The sequence below is a fragment of the Alligator sinensis genome, unplaced genomic scaffold (assembly GCF_000455745.1).
Source record: "Alligator sinensis unplaced genomic scaffold, ASM45574v1 scaffold444_1, whole genome shotgun sequence".
NCBI classification, from domain to species: Eukaryota; Metazoa; Chordata; order Crocodylia; family Alligatoridae; genus Alligator; species Alligator sinensis.
The window spans coordinates 2583325-2606013 of record NW_005841886.1 but is presented as its reverse complement, the minus strand read 5'-3'; the positions used below and the strand labels follow the sequence as shown (position 1 = coordinate 2606013).

The 22689-nt window shown below is 50.2% G+C and overlaps 1 protein-coding gene across 6 annotated transcripts in view; it reads right to left on the bottom strand.

Moving 5' to 3' along the window:
- Positions 1-22689, bottom strand: part of KCNH6 (potassium voltage-gated channel subfamily H member 6) — a 139218-nt gene that overhangs the window by 29316 nt on the left and 87213 nt on the right. For 5 of the 6 annotated variants that reach the window (XM_025196870.1, XM_025196872.1, XM_025196874.1 and 2 more), the window contains 2 exons: positions 22165-22477; positions 19410-19621 (listed from right to left, as the gene is read on the bottom strand). In XM_025196870.1, the coding sequence (XP_025052655.1) occupies positions 19410-19621; positions 22165-22477 (525 nt within the window). The remainder of the gene's footprint in view (positions 1-19409; positions 19622-22164; positions 22478-22689) is intronic. The other variant, XM_014516986.2, reaches the window with a different exon arrangement.

Sequence of the window (22689 nt, the reverse complement as noted above, 5' to 3'; positions counted from 1 at the left end):
CATGCTCCCGAGACAAGTCTGTATGTTTGGTAGAAGAGATGCTGCTCAGGTCATATCCACAGGCATGCCGGTACCCTGGGGAATGGATACAGGATAAATGCTTATGGAGATGGATAGCTAAGGGGTCCAGCTAGATGGGTGGATGACAAATGGGGGCATCAAAGAAATTACTATAAATGGTCCCAGGTCAATGAGTAGATGAATCCTGGATACATGAATGGAGGACTGATAGGGTCCTAGATGCACAGATTCGTCAGTGAATAGATGTGATCCCAGCCAGACAGACAAGGTCCCAATTCTTTCTGCTTTAAAGTACCTGACAACCAGCCCTGCTCATATCCTCACAATATGGTGGGGGAGGGGGGGAAGTCCTGGGGCTGAACATCAGACCCACCCCGCCATGGTGGTGGGCCAGGTCAGCTCTGACTCACACCTTAGGGAGCTGGCACCCCACAGAGGAGAAGCAGAGAGGGGAGAGGGAAGGATGGAGGGAGTTGACACGGGAAGAGAAAAAAGGGAGAGGAGAAGTAGACACTCAGGAACTGTAATGACAATGAGGGCATTATAGGGTCTCAACTCAGTGTCTTGCCCTCATGTTGGCCTGCCCAGCTTCTGGGGGGTAGCGAGACCAGGATCCATTAGACCAGGAAGGGTGGAGACTCCACAGCCCCCTCTGCTCTTCAGATCCTGCTGGTTCTCGAGCAAATGTGCCTTGCCTCTGGGGATGAACTCACTGCTGACGCGGGATGCAGTGATGCTGGCTGGGCTGATGGGGCTGTGTCGATGAAGGACACTGAGAAAGGTCTAGAGCCCTTTTGTATGTTAACAGCCAAGCCAAGAGGACTGCACTGCAGGGCGCTGGTCCTGGGCTGACCTGATGCCATGTGGATCTGGGCTGCAGTGTCACTCAGGGCCGGTGGTGATGGAAAGAAATTGGAGATGGTGTAAGCAGGGACCAGGGCAAAGAGCATGTAACAAATAGGTCAAGAAAAATGATTCTCAGTAATAAGTCAGTCTTTGAGCACAACTGACCTGGGGAAGAAAAGAACCAAGGAAGGGTTATGAAGGCAAATCAAGTGGTGAGTTTTGGAAATGGTTAAAAATAAAGAGATAAAGCCTGTTGAAGATGAGGAAAATGAACCTCTGTACCTGCTGTTACTTGTCCAATTCAGAGAAAGGAAAGTTTTTGGAGGGAACTGGAAGGAGATGCTCAGCCCCTCCAGAGTTTGGAACTCAGCTGCAGGCAGTCAGTGGATCATAGTCTGCCTGGTTGGGAGGCCAGGGGCCAGCTGGAAGTGATGATGACCAGCTAATGAAGGTGGATCCAGAAAGAGGGTTAAGAAAATTAGGAGGGAGTACTGAGGGGAGAGAAGGCAGCTAACTGCGCTGGGGAGAAGTCAAAGCCAAAGTCACCTCTCTCAGTGGTGAAGAATAAATTGGTCTGAGAAACTGAGAACAGAGCTGACTCACCTGTCTGTGGCAGCAGGGCAAAAAATCCACGTATACGTGCCTTTTTGTATGACATACCTCATGGATGACATGAGGTCGCAAGCCATGCCGGGATCTCCCCAGTGCTATCCCCACACAAATAAATAGTGGTAATCCTGAGAAGGAGGACAAGGAATATAAAGTCTGGTGTGGTGAGGTTGGTGGCGTTGTGGACTGGGGGTCTCTGAAAAGCCTGGATGACAGCATGGAGAACAGCTCAATCACCACAAGCCAGACAAAGTTGTTGAGAAGAATGTAAAAATATGAGGGAGCTTCAATCTCAGTGGTTTCTCTGTGTGAAGCATGTGGCAGCAGATCAGAGATGCTAGTTATGAGAAAAAGAAGGGAAAGTGTTTCATCATGGGCCTTTCCAGCAGATGTGGGTGTTCAGCTGAAAATGCAGGGAAGGATGGACTCACATGCTCAATTATGGCAGGAATCGAAGGAAGTCTAGGGCAGGGTAAGTGTAAACACAATGCCAATTACCTGTGGTGCACTGGGACATCAGGAGTGAGGAACTGGAGCAGCTCTATGTACACTGGAAATTGACTATTCTAAGGCTGCATGTCCGTCAAAGCAACAGTGATGGGCAGCTCTAAAATACTGAGGAAAGTAATAGTGTTCTAAATGCACCAATGCCATGGGCTACGTTAGACCCATGCTATCCCCCCACCCCCGAGATCCTGGGTACTGGAGGGAAATCATAAGATTCGCTGTCATCACAAGCCCTTCAAAAGCAGTGGCATTAAACTGAAAATAGAAGAAGGGTCACAGGAGGTGTCTGTGTGCAGTGCACAGTAGCCAAGTGATGCCATTAAAGTGATCTCTCAGTAATGGTTACAAATACCATCAAGGGCCTTACTGAAGTGTAGGGTGTTGGTCCCCAGCCGTGCTGCTGTGCTAGGCAGGAAGAGAGACCCAGTGACCTCTGTATGGCTGCATGGGTCTGCTCAGACCTGGGGATTGTCCATGGAGCTTGCCTTGGGCATGCAGCGATTCATGCTGGAGGGATCATAGCCCAATCTGCAATGCAGAGACCATCAGGAATGAGCTGAATAGCTAAAAGGCAGAGGATAATGATGGCAAAGAGGCACAAAGTGGCTATGGCAAGGGAGAGAGAGCAGGGCAGAGAATCTGCATGTGAAACACAAACATGGCCCATGAGAACCGTATCTCCTAGGGAGAGAAGGAAGTTGATTAGTTCACTGTGGAAGGGGGAAGCCTTCTGGGAAGACCTTTGCCTGTGGTCCCAGGAAGCCAGACATGGCCATCTCCTGTTGGATTGTGGAGAGCAAAGAGCATCAGTGCCCAGAAAAGGAAAAGTGAAGAGCCGGGGCCAAGTTAAGAATGATGGGTAAGAAATGATCACAGAAAATGCTCTGTGGCTCTGACAATGGCACAGGCTGAAGCTACATGATAGGGGCAGGAAGGGAAAGTACTCAAATGCTATCTTGATGAGGACAGTGTGAACACCTTTATTGACTAGGACAGACCAAATTAGAATGGCGTATCTCTCAGCCATCATACTCCTTTAACTGGGGTCTCTGGGCTGGAGACCACCCTGGCTTGCATGGTGGCAATTCCACTATGCAGACTTCTCTCTTTTGTTTCCCTGTAGCAGCTGTTGTGACAGACTTGCATCCTGTTACTGCAGCATCTCAGGCACACCTTAATGTGTTAAGCCATTTTTTGGTTCATTAAGGCAGTGATTCTCAAACAGGGTGCCAGGGCAGATGTGAAAAAGATAAAGTGAAGTTTGAGAAGACAAGCAGATAAGCTAAGTAGATAAGATAGGGCCAAGCTGGTCCTCCACCCCTACTACCCAGCCCCTGTGTAAGGAAGTCAAACTAATAAATAAATTAGTTTTGAAATTGGGTGCCACTCAATTCCCAAAAGTTATGGAGGGGTGCCTTGAGTCCAGTGAAAGGTGCCTTGAGTCCAAAAAAAATTGAGAACCACCACATCAATGAAACTATATGCCTTGATCACAGCAGAACCATGCCAAACCTGAGCTTTGGTCATCTGGACCCATGACCTGGGCCATCCCTTTCCTATATGCCCTGCTAGCCTGACTGTATGAGTGTAGAATCCCCTCTGCCAGCCCAGTCCCTGTCTGCACGCTGCTTTCCAGCAGAGGGGCTGATTCCTGCCTTTCCCCTCGATTGAACAGCGCACACTTGGGCAAAGGGCAATGATGCAGGGCATAGTTGTCTAGCAAAGAATGGCACTGTTTCTCTAGCCCTTGTTGCTGCCATCCCCCTGCACAGAGGCCTCTGGTTAGTCACTGAGGCTAAGCCATACAGATCTGCAAAATGCTGGGTCTACCCATTGCTGCCTGTGCAGCATCACAAAAAGCAAGTATCATTTGGGAGTGGGGTTCAGGGGGTTTCTGGAATCAGCTTAGTTGAATCCAAAATTTCATCCAAAACCAAGCCAGAGGGCATCTGATTCTGCCTTTGGATCTTTAGGAACTGTCTCCCCCTAGATCACTTGCCCTCAGAAATCAGAGAGAAAGGCCGGGTACATCTTGAGTAGTACGCTCCACCTCAGCCCTCTAAGGTACAGTCCACATCCAGATTACTTCCCAGCATTTGCACTCCTTCAGGTTTTTTCACATCAGATTTGCTTCACAAGCTCTGCTGGTGGAGAGTGACCCTGCTGTGATAAAAGCAGCTCTTGAAGGAGGCAGGGATTAGGGCTGATCACTGATTTTTTCCTTCTAAGACGTGGGCTCAAAAGAATGAGTCTGCAAGGTGTGAGTTTCACCATCAGAAGCCACTATGTCATTGGGGGAGCTGCAAGCTTCCCTTGGAGCAGGCACACAATGGGAATAGGAGGCAGAGCCAGGAGCTGGGACCTCAGTTCTTTGGCAGAAATGGACAAGCACAGCCCTGCAATGGCGGGGGAGGCACCAGGAAAAGAGGCCAAACTCTCAGGTGAGCTCTTACAGGCCCTGAGCATGCTCTGACTCAGACATACCCTAATTTTAGGTCCCCTTCCTTGGCTTTCACTTTATTTTTAAGGTGCTAACATAGCCAGGTCAATGACTCATGTGCAGCGGTAGGAGAGCTGAGCTGACAGTGCTTTTGACTGCCTTCAGGTCTCTTTAATTGAATTTGTGTTCAAGTCATGGCTTGGAAAGAACCCAGGTTTTGGCTTGGAAAGACCAAGTCATGGTTTGGAAAGACCCCAGTTGGCTGACTGAAGGGCAGACTGGGGAGCACATTATCTATCCATAGATGTCAACAGCTCCCCTCTCCTATTCACCCTTTTCCAGCTCTGTTAGGTCTACGGACAGGAAAGACTGTCCCTTCAGTAACAGTCCATGAACAACATAATACCAACTCCTGCTTTTAGCAATGTTCCACTGTGTTTCTATACTGTTGACAGCCCGTGGTGATTCCTTGCAGACTGCATGGCAGGTGTCTGCTGGGGAAAGAAGAACCAAGTTTGATACCCCCTGGCTAGGGGCAGAAGTTACACATAAACCAGTTTAAGTCATTAGAAACTGGTTTAAATCTGTAACAGAACAGAAGTTCAGTGCACATAAAGTGCACATAAATCAATTTCAAAATGGCTGAAACTAATTTAAAATAAACCTGGTTGAATGCAGTATCAGACTTAACTGATCTGGGTCAAACTGGTTTATGGAACTTTTGTCCCAGACCCCTTCCTGGTTCAAGTTAAATCACAGTCCCCCAGCAAGCTTTCCAGCCCTGGGCTGTCTGCTCCAGCAGAGAAGGGCTGGAGCAATAGGGAGGCAGGGACTCCCTCTGCAGTAAACCCAGGCTGGGGTCTGGGGCTAGGGAGGGGAGTCAAACTTCCCTTCCCCTGAGTAAAGAGCTGCCTTGCCCTACTAAAAATGTACTGCTGGTTGTGACTGTGGACTGCAAATCCCAGAGGCACCTAGAAGCAGGAAGAGGAAGTTATGAACAACCCTGAACAACCCTGCAGAGTCCAGCTGTTGTGATTGTGGACTGCAAATACCATAGACCTCGGGGGTAGCATGAAGAGGAAATGAACACACAGCCCATGCTGGCTATGTGCCACAGAGTCATGCTCTAGCACCTCCTGGCTTCTGGCCTGAGCCACCGCAGTTATGTGGCTGCATTTCCTGAATCAAAAGTGAATGTCTGTCCAGTTGTTTCTCAGTTTAGTCTCTGCAGTTTAGACTAAACTGCAAAGACTAAATCGATTCAGCCTTGGGCTTTTTGACTGTCTGTATTTAGCACCTATAACTGCAGGGTGGAGCACAGTAAAACTGCAGAGAGTCCAGTATTGGTGAGACCTTTTAGGGTGAGATTCAGGAGGGAATGCTTTCTCCAACCTTACCTGGTCTGATATTGCTTCACTGATGCAGCCACATTCAGAACACAGGGATTATCCCAGCATATTAGCCATGGGCACAATCCAGCTGTTTGCCACTAGCTAGAGCAAAAAGGAAGAGCAGCAAATCTGAGGCTTCAAGGCACTGGCTAGAAGGTGGTCAGGAACAAATTTCTCCTCTTCCCCTATGGCCTGGCATTGACCAGTTAAAAGCATCATAAAATCTCAAGGTTGGAAGGAACCTGAAGAATCACCTAATCCAAGTCCCTGCACAGATCCAAGGTGCACCCTTCCTAAACCATCCCAGGCATACATCCACCCAACCTCTTCTTGAGACCCTCCAGGAAAGGAGATTCTACAACTTCCCTGGGCATTTTATTCTATTATCCTGCTGCTCAGACTGTTATATAGTTTTGCTGAGATGTAATATAAATATGCTTTGCTGCAAGCTGAGGAGAGGTTACACATTCTACTGAATGTTTTGCCATCACCCAGGGTGGCAGACGAGAGACAAGGCTGGGTAGACCACTGGTCTCTTCCAGTGGGGCAGTGCCCATGTTAGTATCTTCTCCATGTCTGCATGTCTGTGTGCTACCCAGCTTGGCATGCACAAGACAGTGTGACTGAATCCACCCATCCTGAGCTCAAAAAGTCCCTCCATAATCCCACATGTCCCAAACCTGACCTTGCCCCTCCCTCAGCCCCCTCATGCTTCTAACCAGACTCTGACATCTGCTGAAGAGAAAGATTAGTGAGTTGGCCCAGCCTATCAGCCATGAATGCAAGGGGGAGGCCATGGGGGCTCAGCTCTGGGTGGCACTAACTCAGCTGGCCATGATGGCATCTTCCTTGGATGCTTTCACCTGGGATATCTGGCTGCAGGCAGATGATCACCTAGGCAGGGGCCTGGTGTGACTGTCACCACCTCCAGATTTCAGCCCCTGGCAATAATGGGGATGAAATGGTTACAGCAAGGCAATGTATGATGGGATGGAGGTGGTGAGGTCATGGTGATGACAGGTTCCTACCAGGGTGGTGGAAGTGCTGGGTATGTTTGGGGAGAGGGTTCTATGGGGAAACTTCAACCACAGGATTTGGAATCAGGAGCTACAACATCCTGCCCCCTTTCCCTAGGGGTTTATCTGCTATGGATACTGGGGGCAGAGGTCATGTGAAGGCACAGACTCAACTACAGACCTCAACGGAGAAAGGACCATATTGGCATTAAACACTGCGGATGATCGGAGGCTTTTCCAAATCTGAAGGGAGCTTGACTTCTGTACACCAGTTTTGGGGTTGGGAGAGGGATGTCTTGCTGAGTCAATCAGCAATTCCAGAGCTCCTGGGCTCTGAAGGTAGGAGCCAGACCGTTGCTGTGTTGTGGCGTGTATCTATACTGCATCCATGGCATAGCTGAGAAGGGTCACTCTCAAGCAAGCCAGGCCCTCTGCTCCCACTTGCACACACCAAACTTGGAAATATGGTAGGGAAGTCACGCCATGGATGCCTCCTGTCCTGCTCTCACTTGTGCCAGAGACAGAGATCTCAAGAGCGGCAGCAGGGGGCACCCTAGAGTGGCAGTGGGTGGGCAGAGATGATGGAGAGGTTATCCCTGGAGCATACCACCCATCACCATTACTCCAAGCTCCCTGGAGAAGAGCCAAGGCAACAGCATGGCCCTTGATTGTGCTCAGAGCCTTGCAGGACAGAGCAGCACAGCCAGGGCTCTGCATTGCTATACTGCCTTCCCCATTCATCCACCATGCTGAGCATGAATGTGGTTACCGTTTTGGTTGAGCCCCCTGTGACCTGGTTCTACATTTAACATGATCCCTGCAGTGCCAGAGTAGGGATGTTGGGTCTATTACTCTGCTGGCTGACCTGGGGCAAGGTAACAGTCTCCCAAGCCTTTGACAGCACAGAGAGAGAACCTGCCATTTCAATTATCCTCTCCCTAAACACCCACTGAAGTAAGGAGATTTACACTACCACAGCTCTAGTAGAGGGACCAGGCAGGTCTTTTTGCTAGCTTTCATAGTTGTATCCCTCCAAGCCTCCAGCCACAATGGTAGGGTGATGGCCACTGCAGAAACCACTAAGACAGACAGTAGGGTCTGATCCTCTTGGACTTCCCCCAACATTATGCAATTGGGGTCAGTGGGGTTATTCCTGATTTATGCTGGCATAAGCAAGAAGTGAAAAAGTGTCCCTGCTGGACCTGCCTCTCAACTGCCTTTGTTTCCACCAGTGCAGAGTGGGCATCACACGCTACAAGATGAGGACAGGTGTGTGCCATACTCTGTACTGGAGAAATGACAACACAAAGAGCAAGGAGGTGGAAACAGGGTCTTTGGAGAGCAGCAGGCACCAAGCAATACCAGCTCTGTTCAGGTTTTAGGGCTACCTGCACATTCCTGAGCTGGCTCCAGGGGAGCTCCCAGTGGGGCTGATGGACTCCCTCCATCTCACTGAGTGCTCTCCATCCATGTTGTCTCCCCCACTACCTCTGTCCGTGAGCATCCCTCCAGATAACTATCCTCCATCTCCTCCTCTTTCTGCTCTGTGGGCTCACATCAAACCCCCAAGCCTTGAGATTACTGGTAGTTGCAGCCACAATGCCCCCACAACCCCAGCCTCACAGTCAGCTTGTCCTGGCCAGCACCTCTGGCTCTGCAAACCAGCTGCCCCACTGCTAGCCAGCCCTTCACCGTCTGCAACCATCTCCCCTAGACAAAGCCCACCCCCCATCTCTGGCTACTGTCACCCAGCCCTTTGAACAGTGCACCAGTGTTATCAGAGTTCCTACTTGTTCATATCTTACCCTGAGACATAATGAGATTTAGAATCCCACAATACAGGTCCTGTGCCCCATACTGACTAGCAGCAGCGCTGACAGTGAGAGACAAACACACACATGTATACATACCCACTCACAGTCAGCAAGATGATATCACAGATGTGCATATGCTTACACAGACACAGGTAGTGAGATGGCACAGCATATGCACACATGTGTGTACACAAGCAGTGAGATGGCATCACACACATGCACATACTCATATTCAGAGGCAGCAAGATAGCATCACACACACATACACATGAGCCATGAGCTTGCAAAGGGCATTCAGGAGCATGGTGCAGATTAATAAAAACAATCAATAACCAGCCCCGGGTTGGGAGGAAACCACCAATCCCAACCAGAGGAGGCCAAATCCGTGGCTGGTGAGGGAGAGGGAGGGAGGAGGAAAAAGTGATTGAAATCCAATATCCATAAAGGGATGAGGGGAAGCAGCACTTGCTGGGGCAGGGAACCAGTCTCCTCCAAGCAAAGAGAGTGAAGGGGAGCCACAAGAAATGCAACAGGGGAGGGAGTAGGACAAAGTGGCTCTTCAGCAATACCAGAATTAGATCCCAAACCTTTTGCAGTCAAGACAACAATGCCTATTAATGGTGAGAAGCTTTGGATCAGGTATTGAACCCCCATGCCACAAGCACAGAACAGAGGATGGATCCCCAGGAGGCCTGATCCTGAAGGACACTGAGGGGGAAAGAGGAGGGGGCGGGGATGTTCAGAGTGCTCCTGCCCTACCCCTGCACTCAGTTCCTCACCTCTGCTCCATCTTGGATCCCTGTCCCTGGGCATACAGTTCCTTCCCAAGCACTGCCCCTTTGGTTCTGGGGCCAAAACAGTTGAAAAATCAACTGAGGGAGCAACAGGAGGGAAAACAGGGGCTATCTGTTAATTAAATTTGTGTCCTTCTTGGCTGGTCCTGTCTGAAGGTTCAGTGGTTTCACGCTGCCTTGGGGACACTTGGGGAGTGAGACGAAAATTTGAGACAGGAGCACATGGTGTTCAGAATTATGGCCTGGAGCCTGGGACCGAATTCCACCTACCCCTGTGCCCGCACACCCTCATCAGCTCCTGGAGTCAGTCAAGTCACCACCTGAGGGGAGTACACTGATTAAAAGGTCGAGCTGCTTATCTGGTCAACCCATATGCCCTTGCTGTCACTTGGCTGGGCTTCTGTAACATCTATGGCCTTAGCATTCAAAACTACTGGAGAGACTTGTATAACCGGAGTGACTCCTCTAACCCAGAGAAGGAGCACTCCAGAGTCACACCAGATAGGGACGTTGTTCTCTCTGCACAGTTCACTCCCTGGAGCTGCCCCCAGGGGTGTCCAGCTGCTGCATCCTAGACAGTGCTTTATAGAGGAAAAGAGAAGAAATGATGGTACCTTCTCCCTTTATGCCTTCAGTCATGACCTGATGATCTTGGCAGACACACCTCATCCTCCCCAGAGCCAGTAACTGACTGGCCCTGGGCACCTGGCATAGAGTGGTGGGTGGAGGAGCTGCTGAGGGCTGTGTGACCTTGGTCTGTTAGGCTGGGACCCCATGGCGCAGCTTGGTTCAGAAGTCTGTGCAGGTATCACCGAAAGGCACAGCCAGACCATCCACAGCTTAGAAGTCCAGGGATGGGAAGGAGGGAGGGTGGTTGGGCATCATTGGAAGTGGGGGGCAGCAGCTAACCCCCACAGAGAAAGTTTTGCTTTCCAAGGGAACAGGCCAGGGCAGGAGGAAGTCCCCCCTTGAGGGAATAGCAGTTCTGGTTGGTAAAGGAAAGGCAGTCCCGTCCGACTGCTGCATCAAGGCTCTTTCTGGATTCTGATTATTCCCCACCCCCTGAATTTCCCCTTGGGTCCTGTCTTCCCCTCACTTCATAGCAACAATAGGGTCCTCATTTAGCAACTCCCCCAATCCAAACGGCGCAAGCAAGACCCACCCTTCCCGCTCAGCACTTACCGGCTTCAGCTTCAGTTTCAGACTCATTCTGGCTGTGTTTGAAATAAGGCTGTGTGTATGTGTGTGTGTGTGTGTGAGCATGTGTGTGAGCGAGGGAGTGAGACACAGGCAAGGGAGGGGATGGAGGGTGGGGGTGGGGAGGAGAGGATCTGAATTCTCCAGCTCAGACCTTGCAGCTCTGATATCAATCCCCTATGATCACACAAGACCCTCAATTATCTCCACCCTGCTACCAGGGGCCAGTGTATGCCACATAGCCTGCTAGACAGCACAGATTCAGCCTCCTGGAGGCACTTACCAGCCTGGAACTACACCTCTAGAAGAGAAATATTTCCACTGCCCCATGCATATGTTGGGTGGCTGCCTTCAGCCACCTTGCTCCAGGGTAGCACTGCTCTGGTGCCTCCTGTGCCCATCACGAGCAGGCTCCCATCTACCTGTGTTCAAAGCTGCTGAAAGGGTCACACGGCAGTAATGGGGCATGATTGTTCTGTGCCCTACAGAGAAGAGAACGGGTGGAGATGCTGCCCAGCACAGCTGGAGCTAAAGGGCTCACAGCTGCCCTGAACTGCACTGAATAATGTACAAGTAAGAGTGTTGCCACCCCAGTCTGCATTCCCACAAGGTGCCAAGAGCGCTCTCCTGCGGTAGCAAAGTGAGATATCTGAGAAGACAAAGCACAATACCAGCACAGCCCTAAGCCATGATTCTTCTCTGCCTTACACCCGGCAGCCACTTGCACCTGGGCAGGGTGAACCTAAAGTCCCTGATGGTCCAAAATGTAAGGCCAGAGCGGGGGATTAACCCCACCATGTCGGCTGCAGGCAGGAATTGGACAAGCTTTGTTCTCAGCTCATGCAGCTTCCTGCTAAGCCTCCTTTGCAGGAGATGCTGCCATTTCAGTTCTGACAGCAAAGCGGAGAGGCAGGGATCCAGGGGATGGTGCCATCCCAAGGTGGTGGAGCAGGGGATTTAAGTCTACAAGCCAATCACAGACATGGCCTGGGACACAGGTAGGGTGGCCATCATAGAGGCCCGTCCAGTTGCTATCTGTTCTCTACTGATACGAAACCAGATGCCTTTATGCCCTCTATTTTTCTCTTGAAGGGAAAAATAGAGGACATAAAGGCATCGGGTTTCATATCAATAGAAGACAGAGACCAGAGTAGCAGAAAACCAGAATGTCCTTTATGAAGGCCACCCTAGACACAGGCCATGTCTGCTGAGGTCTCTTATGGCTGTGAGCTCTGTGGGGTAGGAGTCCACACTGTGCACAGCAGAACAGGGCCCATACTCCACTGCCCATGGGCTTCCACCTTCTGCAGCTGAAACTGCCCATTACCACCTCTGCAATGTTGTCCTGCACCTTCCTGTGTTCACCTATCCCCAAAACCCTCCCTCAAATTCCATCTCCTTTGACCTCAGGCACTGAAACACTCTACCCTGGGCCCACTATCCACCCCCTCTGTACCCCATCTTGCTGGTTTCCAGTGCTTTCATGCTGGCAGTTTGGTTCAGCCACTGGGTCACTCAACAGTGCCAGCTGTGGGATAATTCCTAGCCCTCCATTTAGGCTCAGTAGTGCATTTCATACCAGCCACCTGACTGCCATCTGACAACAACATCCAGCTCAGAGGAGAGGGAATTAGGGTCTTTTCTACCTAGGGAGGTCCAAACCACAAAGAACAGGTCTGTTTATATAGGGATAGCTCTGGCTATGTGCACACTCTTCTTCCAGGATAAGTGTGGCTTGGTATGGAACTGAGCTTGCTGCTCTGGAGTCAAAGACTCTGTGCTCCATTCTCCAATCCCCTCAGCATACCCCATCCTTCTCTCCACTTATTGCAGATAAACCCTGGCACAGATGCTTCCCACTCCTCACAATAACTCCAGACAGAAGGCACATTAGGAGCGACCTCAGGGTGAAGCCAATTTACTCATTGCACTTATGGGCAAAGCCAGCAGTGACTGATGCTGGCAGGGTGGGGGTGAGGTGAGGTCCTGGCTCTCCAGGCTGGCACCGAGCCCCCTCCCCACAATCCAGAGAGCTCTGTGTCAGGTTTTCCTTGCTGGTCCCCCGGGCCGGCCCCCGCCCCCCCTTCACACAATCCAGAGAGCTCTGTGTCAGGTTTTCCTTGCTGGTGAGTCATTATTTATAGAGAGTAATAACTGGATTTCACGGCCCTCTTTGCCTTGCCTGTGAATTATTTAGCAGCTGTAAGTGAGGAGTGAGGGCTCTGCCAGGGGTGCGTCTCCTGGCTGCAGAGCAAGGGGGTGCTTAGACCCCTGCCTGCTTGTGCTGTGCAGAAAGGATCCTGTCCGCAAGCCCTTACATCAAAGCAATTCAGCAGCATTTGGCCCTACAGTACAGCATGGGTGGGAAGAGCAGGAGGAACAGATGTTTGGCTTCCTGGCCAGCATGGGGTTCCCGTGAGCACTCAGGAAGGGGCATCAACAGAGGAGAGGATCTACACTTTGCACCTGGGGTCTGCATCAGCAACAGGCCCAGTGGGGACTGCCCCCAAAGGCAGACATGGTCACAAATGGCATGAGTATGGCCAGGCCTCAGCACCATGGTTCTCCACTGGGCTGGGAGATCAGGATTCTTTTAGGGAGGGTTTTGCCCAGCTCCTGGACAGGCCTAGTGGTGACAATCAGAAATGTAAGTCAGGGTCTTTTTCTTGCTTCTGAGGTGGGAATGGAATTCAATGGTTAGACCAGAGGTCTGGAATCCAGGGTTCTTTGGGAAGGAAAGGGGGATAGGACTTAAACATAGCACAAGAAGGGGGTGAGGGGAGGTCCAGAGTGAGAGGATCCAGTCACCTCCCAGCTGTCCTGGAGATTTAGGCAAGGGGGAATTGACAAGCTCCACAGCTCTAGGCTTGGTACAGCGAGGAGGGCACAGACTCCATACACTCCATCTGCCTGCAGCAATGGCCTGTCAGCTTCAATTCCATCCCTCCCAGCCAGCTAATGACCTCCTATCGACAGGCAAATGGTGCTGATCAAGCGTCAACCCTGTCGCCTAGCAGCCAGCCCCTGTATCATGGCTGGTTGCCCCCACCCAGCGTGTCAAGCCCTGCAGCTTGAGTGCACGTGGCATCCAGGAAGAATAGGCGGGGGGTGAAGGAAGGGAGAGCACAATCCCTGTACCATTCCCAGAGGTGCAATGGAGGGAGCTATAGGAGCCTCTTTTCCCAGTTGGCAGCAGATCCTGCTGCCAATGTAGCTGAGGCCTTAAAGACTGAACACCAGACTGGGACCCAGGACTCCAGCATGCTTTACCCAATGCTTGGAGGTGGAATGGGGCCCAGTGGTTACATCCAGTGGCTGGAAGCCAGTACTTCTGCGTCCTGTTCCTGCCTCTGGGAGAAATGGGATTTACTGGGTAAAACAGAGGCCCAGTATCAGGTCTGCCATCCTAGCAGTCTGAGCATGGGACTGGGAGCCAGGACTCACAGGCTTTTTAACATGTGCGAACACCTGACACTGTGCTGCACCTTGGAGGTGCTTTAATTCAAAAGCTCACCACTGCTATTTTCTGCGTGCTGACATGCATTTTGTCACTTACACAATTGCATGTGGTGCAACGTAGTGCGTGTCAGCTCACATGTGGAGCAGACTTGATTAATCAAGTCTGCTCCAAAGCAAAAGATCTCTTGTGTGTAGCGGGACAGTGTTGCACCCAATTCTTATAAATAAACTAAACAGTTGCAATGTAGATTATTACACAGTCTGGTGGGTAGAAAATTGGCTTATGGGACGCACTCAGAGAGTGCTGGTAGATGGGTCGGTTTCTACCTGCAGAAATGTGGGCAGTGGAGTCCCCCAACACTCTGTCTTGGGCCCGGTACTGTTCAATATCTTAACTAGTGACTTGGATGAGGGATGAGTAGAAAGCACCCTGTCCAAGTTTGCAGATGACACCAAACCATGGGGGGGAGGTAAACAAACTTGAGGGCAGGGAGCGAATCCAGGTGGATATGGACAGGCTGGGGAAGAATAGGATGCAGTTTAACAAAGATAAGTGACATGTGTTGCACCTAGGGAGGAAGAATCATCAACATTCCTATAGCCTGGGAGGTACCACTCTAAGTAGCACAACTGCGGAAAGGTATCTTGGAGTCGTAGTCGACTCCAAAATGAACATGAGTCACCAGTGTGATGAAGTAATAAGTAAAGCTAACCGCACTTTTTCTTGCATAAGTAGGTGCATCACAAACAGGTCCAGGGAGATGATACTTCCCCTCTAAGCAGCACTGGTCAGGCCGCAGCTGGAGCACTGCGTCCAGTTTTGGGTGCCACACTTCAGGAGGGTTGTAGATAACCTGGAAAGGGTTCAGGTTAAAGGCCTACAGAAAAAACCCTACGAGGACCGATTGAGGGACCTGAATCTTTTCAGCCTCCGCAAGAGAAGGCTGAGAGGTGATCTTGTGGCTGTCTACAAACTCACTGGGGGGACAGTAAGAAATAGGGGATACAATGTTTCCTAGGGCGCCCATCGGGGTAACTAGAAACAATGGCCACAAACTGAAGGAGAGCAAATTTAGATTGGACATCAGGAAAAAATTCTTTACAGTGAAGGTTGCTAAAATATGGAATTCTAAGGGAGGTGGTGCTGTCCCCTTCCTTGGAGATATTTAAGAAGAGATTGGACAAATGCCTGGCTGGGGTTATCTGACCCCAGCACGCTTTCTTGCCCAGGGCAGGAGGTCAGACTTGATGATCTAATAGGTCCCTTCCGACCCTAAAATCTATGAAAAAGGTACGTGTATAAATGCCCTATGAGTCCAAATCCCAGTTTAGTCAGCAGCTCCTGGAATAACTTTAGGAAAGGCCCTGGCCCATTCTTTGCCAGTGTCCCTGTCTGTAATACTGCTGACTGACTTTATTAGGATCTATCTGCATGGGTGAGCACTGGTGATACAGTAGGTGCCTTTCAGAAGGGCTGGTCCCTGCCTCTAGGAACTTGGGGCAAAGAATGCAAAGCATGGCAAGGCCCGTGGGTGAAACGCTCTTTTGAGATGCCAGGACCACTGTCGACAATAAACAGCAGCCTGCTGGGACACAGCCATGAGTCACAGTTATTCCCATGCCCCCTCCCCTGCCCCGGAGCTACCCCTGCTTTCACTCTCCCCTGTCCCAGTTTGCCCCAGCATTTCTCACACACTTGTTCCTCAGCTCAATTACAAACACAGTTTTGTCAGGGAAAGCTTTTAAAACTTTTACTCTTCCATGCCAGCTTCTGATCCTGCATTTGTCCCACAGCAGCCTGTATCTCTTGGAGAGGAAGGGGGCCTGAAGACTGGGAATCAACAGCCGTGGCATACCTCACACCCTGCCTACTAGTGTCACTGAAATGGCTATTCCAATCTGTGATTAGTCCCTACTTGGGTACAGCTGGGCTGTTAACCTTAGCCCTGCAGCAGGGAGTTCCACAGGTACACAGGATCCAGAAGGTTTCCTTGGATATGCCTTAACTGTACTGTCTTTAGATCTGGGCTCTGTTGCTTGATCTGTGAAGGACACCTCCCTCAGTCCTCTCTGTGCCTCAGTTTCCTTAGCTCTAAAACCAGAAGAAAAATACCTGCAGTGTCAATCAGGGGGCAAGCAGGGTAAGGGAGCTGATGGGCAGAAGGGCCACTCAGAGCCTGGAATGGGAAAGACGAATATTATGGGGGTACAATCAAGAGCCCCATTACTTGAGGCCAGACACTGCTGAGCTCTGCTTGGGTGGTCACCTCCAGCACACATTATTGCATGGCTCTGTAGCACAGCACTGAAGCTTCCCCTTCAGACACTAGGATCAGTCAGCTGATGGATTTTTGCCTCCCAAAGATGGGCCCCCTTATAGGACAGCATAGCATTTCCTGTATTCAGGGCAAAGTGGGGCTTGGTTATTGATTTGAGCAGGACTGGGATTTAGATTGAATTTTCTTCCTACTAGCTGTGTCTCCTGCCTGTGGCTCTGATCTAGAGTGGGAATGGCTGTCATGAGGTGTGAAGGGCTGCCAGCTTTGAGATGCAATAACAAAATCTACCATCCCCTCTCCTGTCCTCAGGGAAGCACAGTGGAGCTGCTACCCCACATCATAGTGACATGCCCCCTGCTGGAGGATCCCAAAGCAGAAGTCCCTGCCTGACGTTTCAGAACCAGGTGAGAGTTGTGTTGGGATTTGGGAAGGTTCCACTTCCTGTTCTTTTGCCCTGATCCCCTTTCCCTTATGTTCCAGGCTAGGGCTCTGACGATCCTTCCCTCACAGTCCCCAAAGATCTAGCTCAAGTTTTCCACCAGCCCCAGTGCAAGGTGAGACAGGATGCTTTGGCCTGTCTTGGGCCATGCCAGGTCCCACTCTGTCTCTTACCTAGAAATGAGCAAGGAGAAGAATCTGGGATCTCCTGCAAGCAAATGCTCAATATCTACTGTGTCCCCAGCCCAGGGACCCTGTATGACACAAAACCTGCCCACCATCTTACAGGAGCATGAACCTCATAGATCAGGGGTGGGCAATTATTTTGGGCAGAGGGCCACTTACTGAGTTTTGGCAAGCCGAGGGCTGCATGACAGGCAGCCAGGGGCAAATAAATATTAATTTTCTAAATTTTTTAGGGGCCTCGCAGGTCGGATTGGTGGGCTGCATTTTGCCCACCCCTGCCATAGACCTTCTTGAGACCAGACCCAGGCCACAGTCCTGTCCTGTTCAGCATGAGTAAGCCAGAGGGTGAGAAGAGGCTGCAGGGATCCCCTTCCATTCCTGTGCATCTACACCAATGATCTAAGGGCCTGACTACCACCTCCCACCCAGGGTGAGGTTTCCTGTGTGCTTCCTGCCCTGGGCAGCAGACCAGGGTGCCCTAGGAAAAACCTCCAGAACTGTTCTGCCCTTTGTGGGCCAGATAGCTCCAGCCCCCTCTCTGCTTCTTCCTGGTACCTCTTCAACACCCAGCCCTGCAGTTCTCATCTTCTGCACTCCATGGAAGCCTGAAGGAGGGTCGGGTCCAGAGGAGCACAGGGCAAGGGGTTGTCTCTGCCAATCAATCTATGCCTGTGCCCTGGAGCAAGAGCCCTTGTAGATGGGTGCTGAACCCCATGCATGCTTGGGATGTGGTCTCTCAGTTTAGTGTATTTATTTCTGCTCTCTGGAACATAGCTGGGCTCCTGCCTGACAGGCGCCCCAGGAACAGATGCCTAGCTCTTACCCTGCTAGCTCCCAGTCACCCCATCTTTCCCACCCAAGGAGACCAGAAAATGGAAATCCTTCTGGCATCCCACTTAGTGAGGGGACACTGCCACCTGGTGGCATCTGCAGGAATACTCAGCAGCTTTGCTGTCATGGATTGCCTCTGGCTCACAAAGCCCAGAGGGGAGGCCCCCATAGTACTGTATACACAAACTTGGCCTCCATGGTTGGCTGGGGATGAGGGTGTCTTTTATACTGGCATTAGTGAACAGTTATGGAAACTTAGAAAAGCAGAGCTGGAAGGGCCCTTAGGAGGTTACCTAGTCCAACCGCTGGTTCAAGACAGGATCAGCTCTGCAGCCAACCTAGTTAAGTGTTTTTCTAACCTGTACTTATATACTTCAGGCACCACCCTCACAAAAAACTACCAAGCATCATGCACAAAACATCAAAATCACCCTTTAACTTGCCAAAAGTAAAGCAGGGGAACAAGGGCACTGTCTATATCCTGCCACTGCAAGGACAAGAAGTCATGCAAAAAGGGTGGCATGTTTCCTGCTCCCCTTGGAGACTGGCAGAAAAACACCCTGGGCACCTATACACGAGCAGCAAGACTGCTGTGATGCACTGTAATTACAGCACGTTGCAGCAGACTTAATTAATCAAGTCTGCTGCAACACGCTGTAATTAATTAATCAATCGTAATTAATCATCCAATGAGCTTTAGTTAAAGCGTCCCTACCACCATTTTTCAGTGTTGGGATGCTGATACATGAGACACTCCAGGCCCTTTAATTAGCACGGTTCTCAAAGCCACTCTAATGAAAACATCCCCCCGCACACTCCTAGAGCACATGTATAAATGCCCTCTGAGTCTTGGCACATCTGACAGCTCGCAAAAATCAATCAATCCAAGATAATTCATAGGAACATCTATGAAGCACATATAATACAGACACACACACACACTTCCCCATTCATTTTGGATTCCTGCTAGCAAATGAAAGAGCCTTTTCACCTTAGAAAAGCTACAACTTCTCACTGCAGTGACGGAAAGGCTTTGGTTCATGGAAAGGGCTGTGATGTCATGAGTAATCAAAGAGACACAGATCTGCATTTGGTGCAAATCAGACACAGCCTCAGTGACACTGTTGTTTCACCCCAGCTGAGGTTTGGCAAAGAGGAAAATGAGGATGTGAGATGCCAGAATTAGTTTCCATAAGACTATGTGACCCTCAGAGGGAAACAGCGTGATATGCGCAAAACACCTTTCATTGAATCCAATTTCTGAACAAGAATTTTCCAAACATTTTCAGTTCTCCCCAAAAATGATATATATATATATATAATTTTTTTTAACCCAATTCCTTCTGGAAACAAATGAAAAGCTAAGAAAGACCAGCATTCCCACTCCAGGGAACAAATCACACTCCTACATGAGATGATTTCTGATCAGCTCTGCCAATTAGTGCAACCAGCAATTCCCTTTCTCCCATCCCCAGTCTGCTTCATGGATTAGCCCAACCATCCTCCCAACCCCGGGGGGAGACGGGGCGCAGCCCAAGTTCTGTAGAGAGTCCTCTCCCCACTTTCCCACCCTACACCTACCTGCGTGACTTTCTCGGTGACGTTCTGGGTGCGCTCTGTCACCTTGTGGGGTGCGATGATTTCAATCTCCGTGGTGGAGCCCGAGCGATGCTTCTCCAGGTTGAACTCCACAAAGTTGAGGGTGAACTGGGGGATCTGGCTGATGGTGCGGTACTTCATGAGGTCAGAGTCTGAGGTGAAGTTCTGGGGGCTGGGCTTGACATGGGAGGCCTCTGAAACCCAGGAAGAAGGAGAGGAACTATCAGGAGGACGTCATAAACAGCAAGGAACCATTCATTGCCCAAGGGTCTGTGGATAAGAGAGCACAGGACAAGCTTCCTGAGAGAAGGTGCCACCCCTCTGCCTGGGGAGACAGCTCTGCTATGGGGCCATGCTGTGTATCTGTATGCCAAGGTCCTCCAAACAGGCAGGTGCTCTTTGGAGCCCAGGCTGAGCTCCGGAAAGAATCTGATTGTCAGAAAGAGGATCCATGTTTAAAAATAAAGGCTCTTTCAGGTATCTCAAGCCAGACACTACAAGGTGGAGGGGCTTGACTCCCTGCCTGTCTCTGAGGGCTGTGGTGAAACAACCTGAATGGCAAGAGCTACTCACCAGGTGCTAGGGCAGGTCATTATGGCCAGCACTAGCATCTAGTACTGGATACAGAATATGGATGAAACAAATTGTGTCTAAGGGCATGTCTACCTCACTTCTGTACTGCTATGGAGAGCCCCTTGGAGAGGCATGGCCCCACCTGCCTGCTCCTGGGCTACCTGTGCCAAACAGATATGAGGCAATGATGCCTTTCTAAGGGCACCCACTACCACCATTCCCAAGTGTGCTGGTGACATGGAGCTCAAGAGCAAGGGGGAGCAGCAGTGACAAGTGGGAGGACCAGGGAACTTCTGGGGGCACTTCCAAGAGCTCAGCAGAAGTGGCATGGACACACTTTCCAACTTGAAATCAGAGGCAGGTCCTGCTTGGCTTTGTAGGTCTCAGGCAAAACATCCAAATGGTTGTTGGGCTTTATGGGTTACTGCTGCCTGGGCTGGACCAACTGTTCATCCTGCTTCTCACTAGCAGAAGAGGGTGGAGCTTTGTCTTGTACGTCAGAGGCAGCAAGCCTGGAGTTGGATGATCTGCCTACAAAGGCCTCATTTATCCCAGCTAATCTGTCTCCTGTAGGCAAAGGCAGGCTTGTTCTGTTTGTGGCATTGTCTAATTTTTTCCTCAGTCTAGCTGAAATGTTTCTAGCACTAAGGCTCCTAGTCTCTGCCATGCCTAGTAGACCTCACTGGCAGGAAATCTGTCTTAGAAGACTCCCAACTTTTCAGATGTAGCCAATTAACATTAGTCTTCCCTTCATTCCCTATTCTCCCCAGTGAGACTTATTTATCCCTCTTTCAGAAGTGTCCTGGCTCCCTTGGGGCTTACACACTCTGAATATTTGTGTCTCCTGATCCGGGCCCCATTCTGAGTGAGCCAAGCAGCACAAACTCTTTCCATCTCCTAAACTAATCCTCCAGGGTCTGGATTGGATGATCAAGTGATCCAGATGATCAGTGTTGCTTTCAAATCTCACACCTGTGTATCAACATTATCTCACAAGGATGAGGTACCTGGAAATGAATGCAGAATTGCAGATGCATTCACTCCAGACCCTCATAGAGAAGAACTATTCCTTCCCCACTCCAAAACATGATGCCTCTGCATCTTCAGGCCACAAGAGAATGAGCACTGCAGCTCCCATCTAATTGACTGTCCGCTCTCACTTGGAGGAGCCAGAAGGTCAAAACATCAAAATAAGGGTGAGATTTATTGACCTAACACTACTTTCATGGAGGTGAGTAGAAGCAGAGTTTGGCTTGTGATGAGCACATAGCAAAATCCCATCCTAAGTGGCCAGATTTTCAAATGTCCTCAATGCACAGTGGCCTCACTGGGTGTCAAGTTCTTCTGAAGCCCTAGCAAGAAGTACCAAAATAGAAGATGTTGAGAATTAAACCATTCTGCAATCTGCCCTTATTTAATTGTCTGAGCTCTTTAAGAAACCCAGTTACAGCAGTGTGCATTGAGCCTTTGAAAATCTGTTGAGAATGTTGTCCTCAGTTTGTCTCAGCTCTGCTTTTCAATTCCTTAGGAAAATACACTAACTTCTCATCTCCTGGATGCAATTCTTTTCTGAATTCAGGCTCACTGCATTATTTTCTGCCCACATTTCTTGGACTTCCTGCGTGACTGCTCTGGTGTCTATGGACCTTTTTGTTTCTTCTCAAGCTGGGATCATCTGCATTTTTCACTGACAAGCAGTGTTGATGGTGCTCTCAGATTAAATTGTTCCATCTCTGACCCATCTATAATGCACAGGGATTATTTCTACTACATTCATCATATTCACCAATACAAATGGACTCCCACACACTTTTTCCTGAGGCGGGCAGGTGATCAGGAAAGAATCTGTTTAATATCTCCTGGATTTACAGGGCAAGCAAGATAAGTTTATCCAGACATTCATGCACAGAGACACAAACAAATCTATCATCTACAGGCTGAGAGACAGAAACATTTGGACTTTCCAGAACATGAAAACACACTGAAGTTAGTTTACCCTTTTGAAGGTGGCCCCCTTCTCTGCTTCTCTAGGAGAAGACAAGGTAGGGTGAGAAACTCCCCCAGGAAACGTCACAGCAGTCCAGAGGAGGACTCATCTGCTGGAAGAAGTTCTGCTTCATCCTCCCCCTTGGTAATGATATAACTGCGTGTGTTTTTCCCCTACCTGAGTTTGCCCTCCTCTCCCTGCATTTTCTCTGGAACTCAGACCTCGTGGCCTCAAAGTTGTCCAAGGAGGAGACCCTGCGGAGGCTGTGGAAGCTGCCCCTGGCGCGCAACCGAGCCAAACCCCAGGCCGCGTATGACCCTGGTGGCCTCATGAAGGGAGGCTCTTGTTTCGGGGACGAGTGATGTGCAGTGGGGATGGCCTCCAGGCTTGGCATCCTCTCCTTTTCCAGGAGGGACTCGGTCTCTGACTGGACACAGTTCTCATTGGGTGGAGTCTTCAAGTCCCTCATAATCAAGGAGTCGCCACCAGGCTTTAAGACAGCCAGGAGAAAGTGTTTCATTAGAAGGAGTCCTTGAATGCTGGGGGATGAGGGGGAAGCTGGGTGAGGACAGAGGAAGGGCAGAGGGCTGGGGAGTGCTGCCATTTTGTGGGTTAAGGTCTGACTTGAAGGACTGAGCACACCCTGTGACATAGCTATAGCATTCTTCGAAGCCTAGGTGTCCCTCCCTGATTCCTGGTATT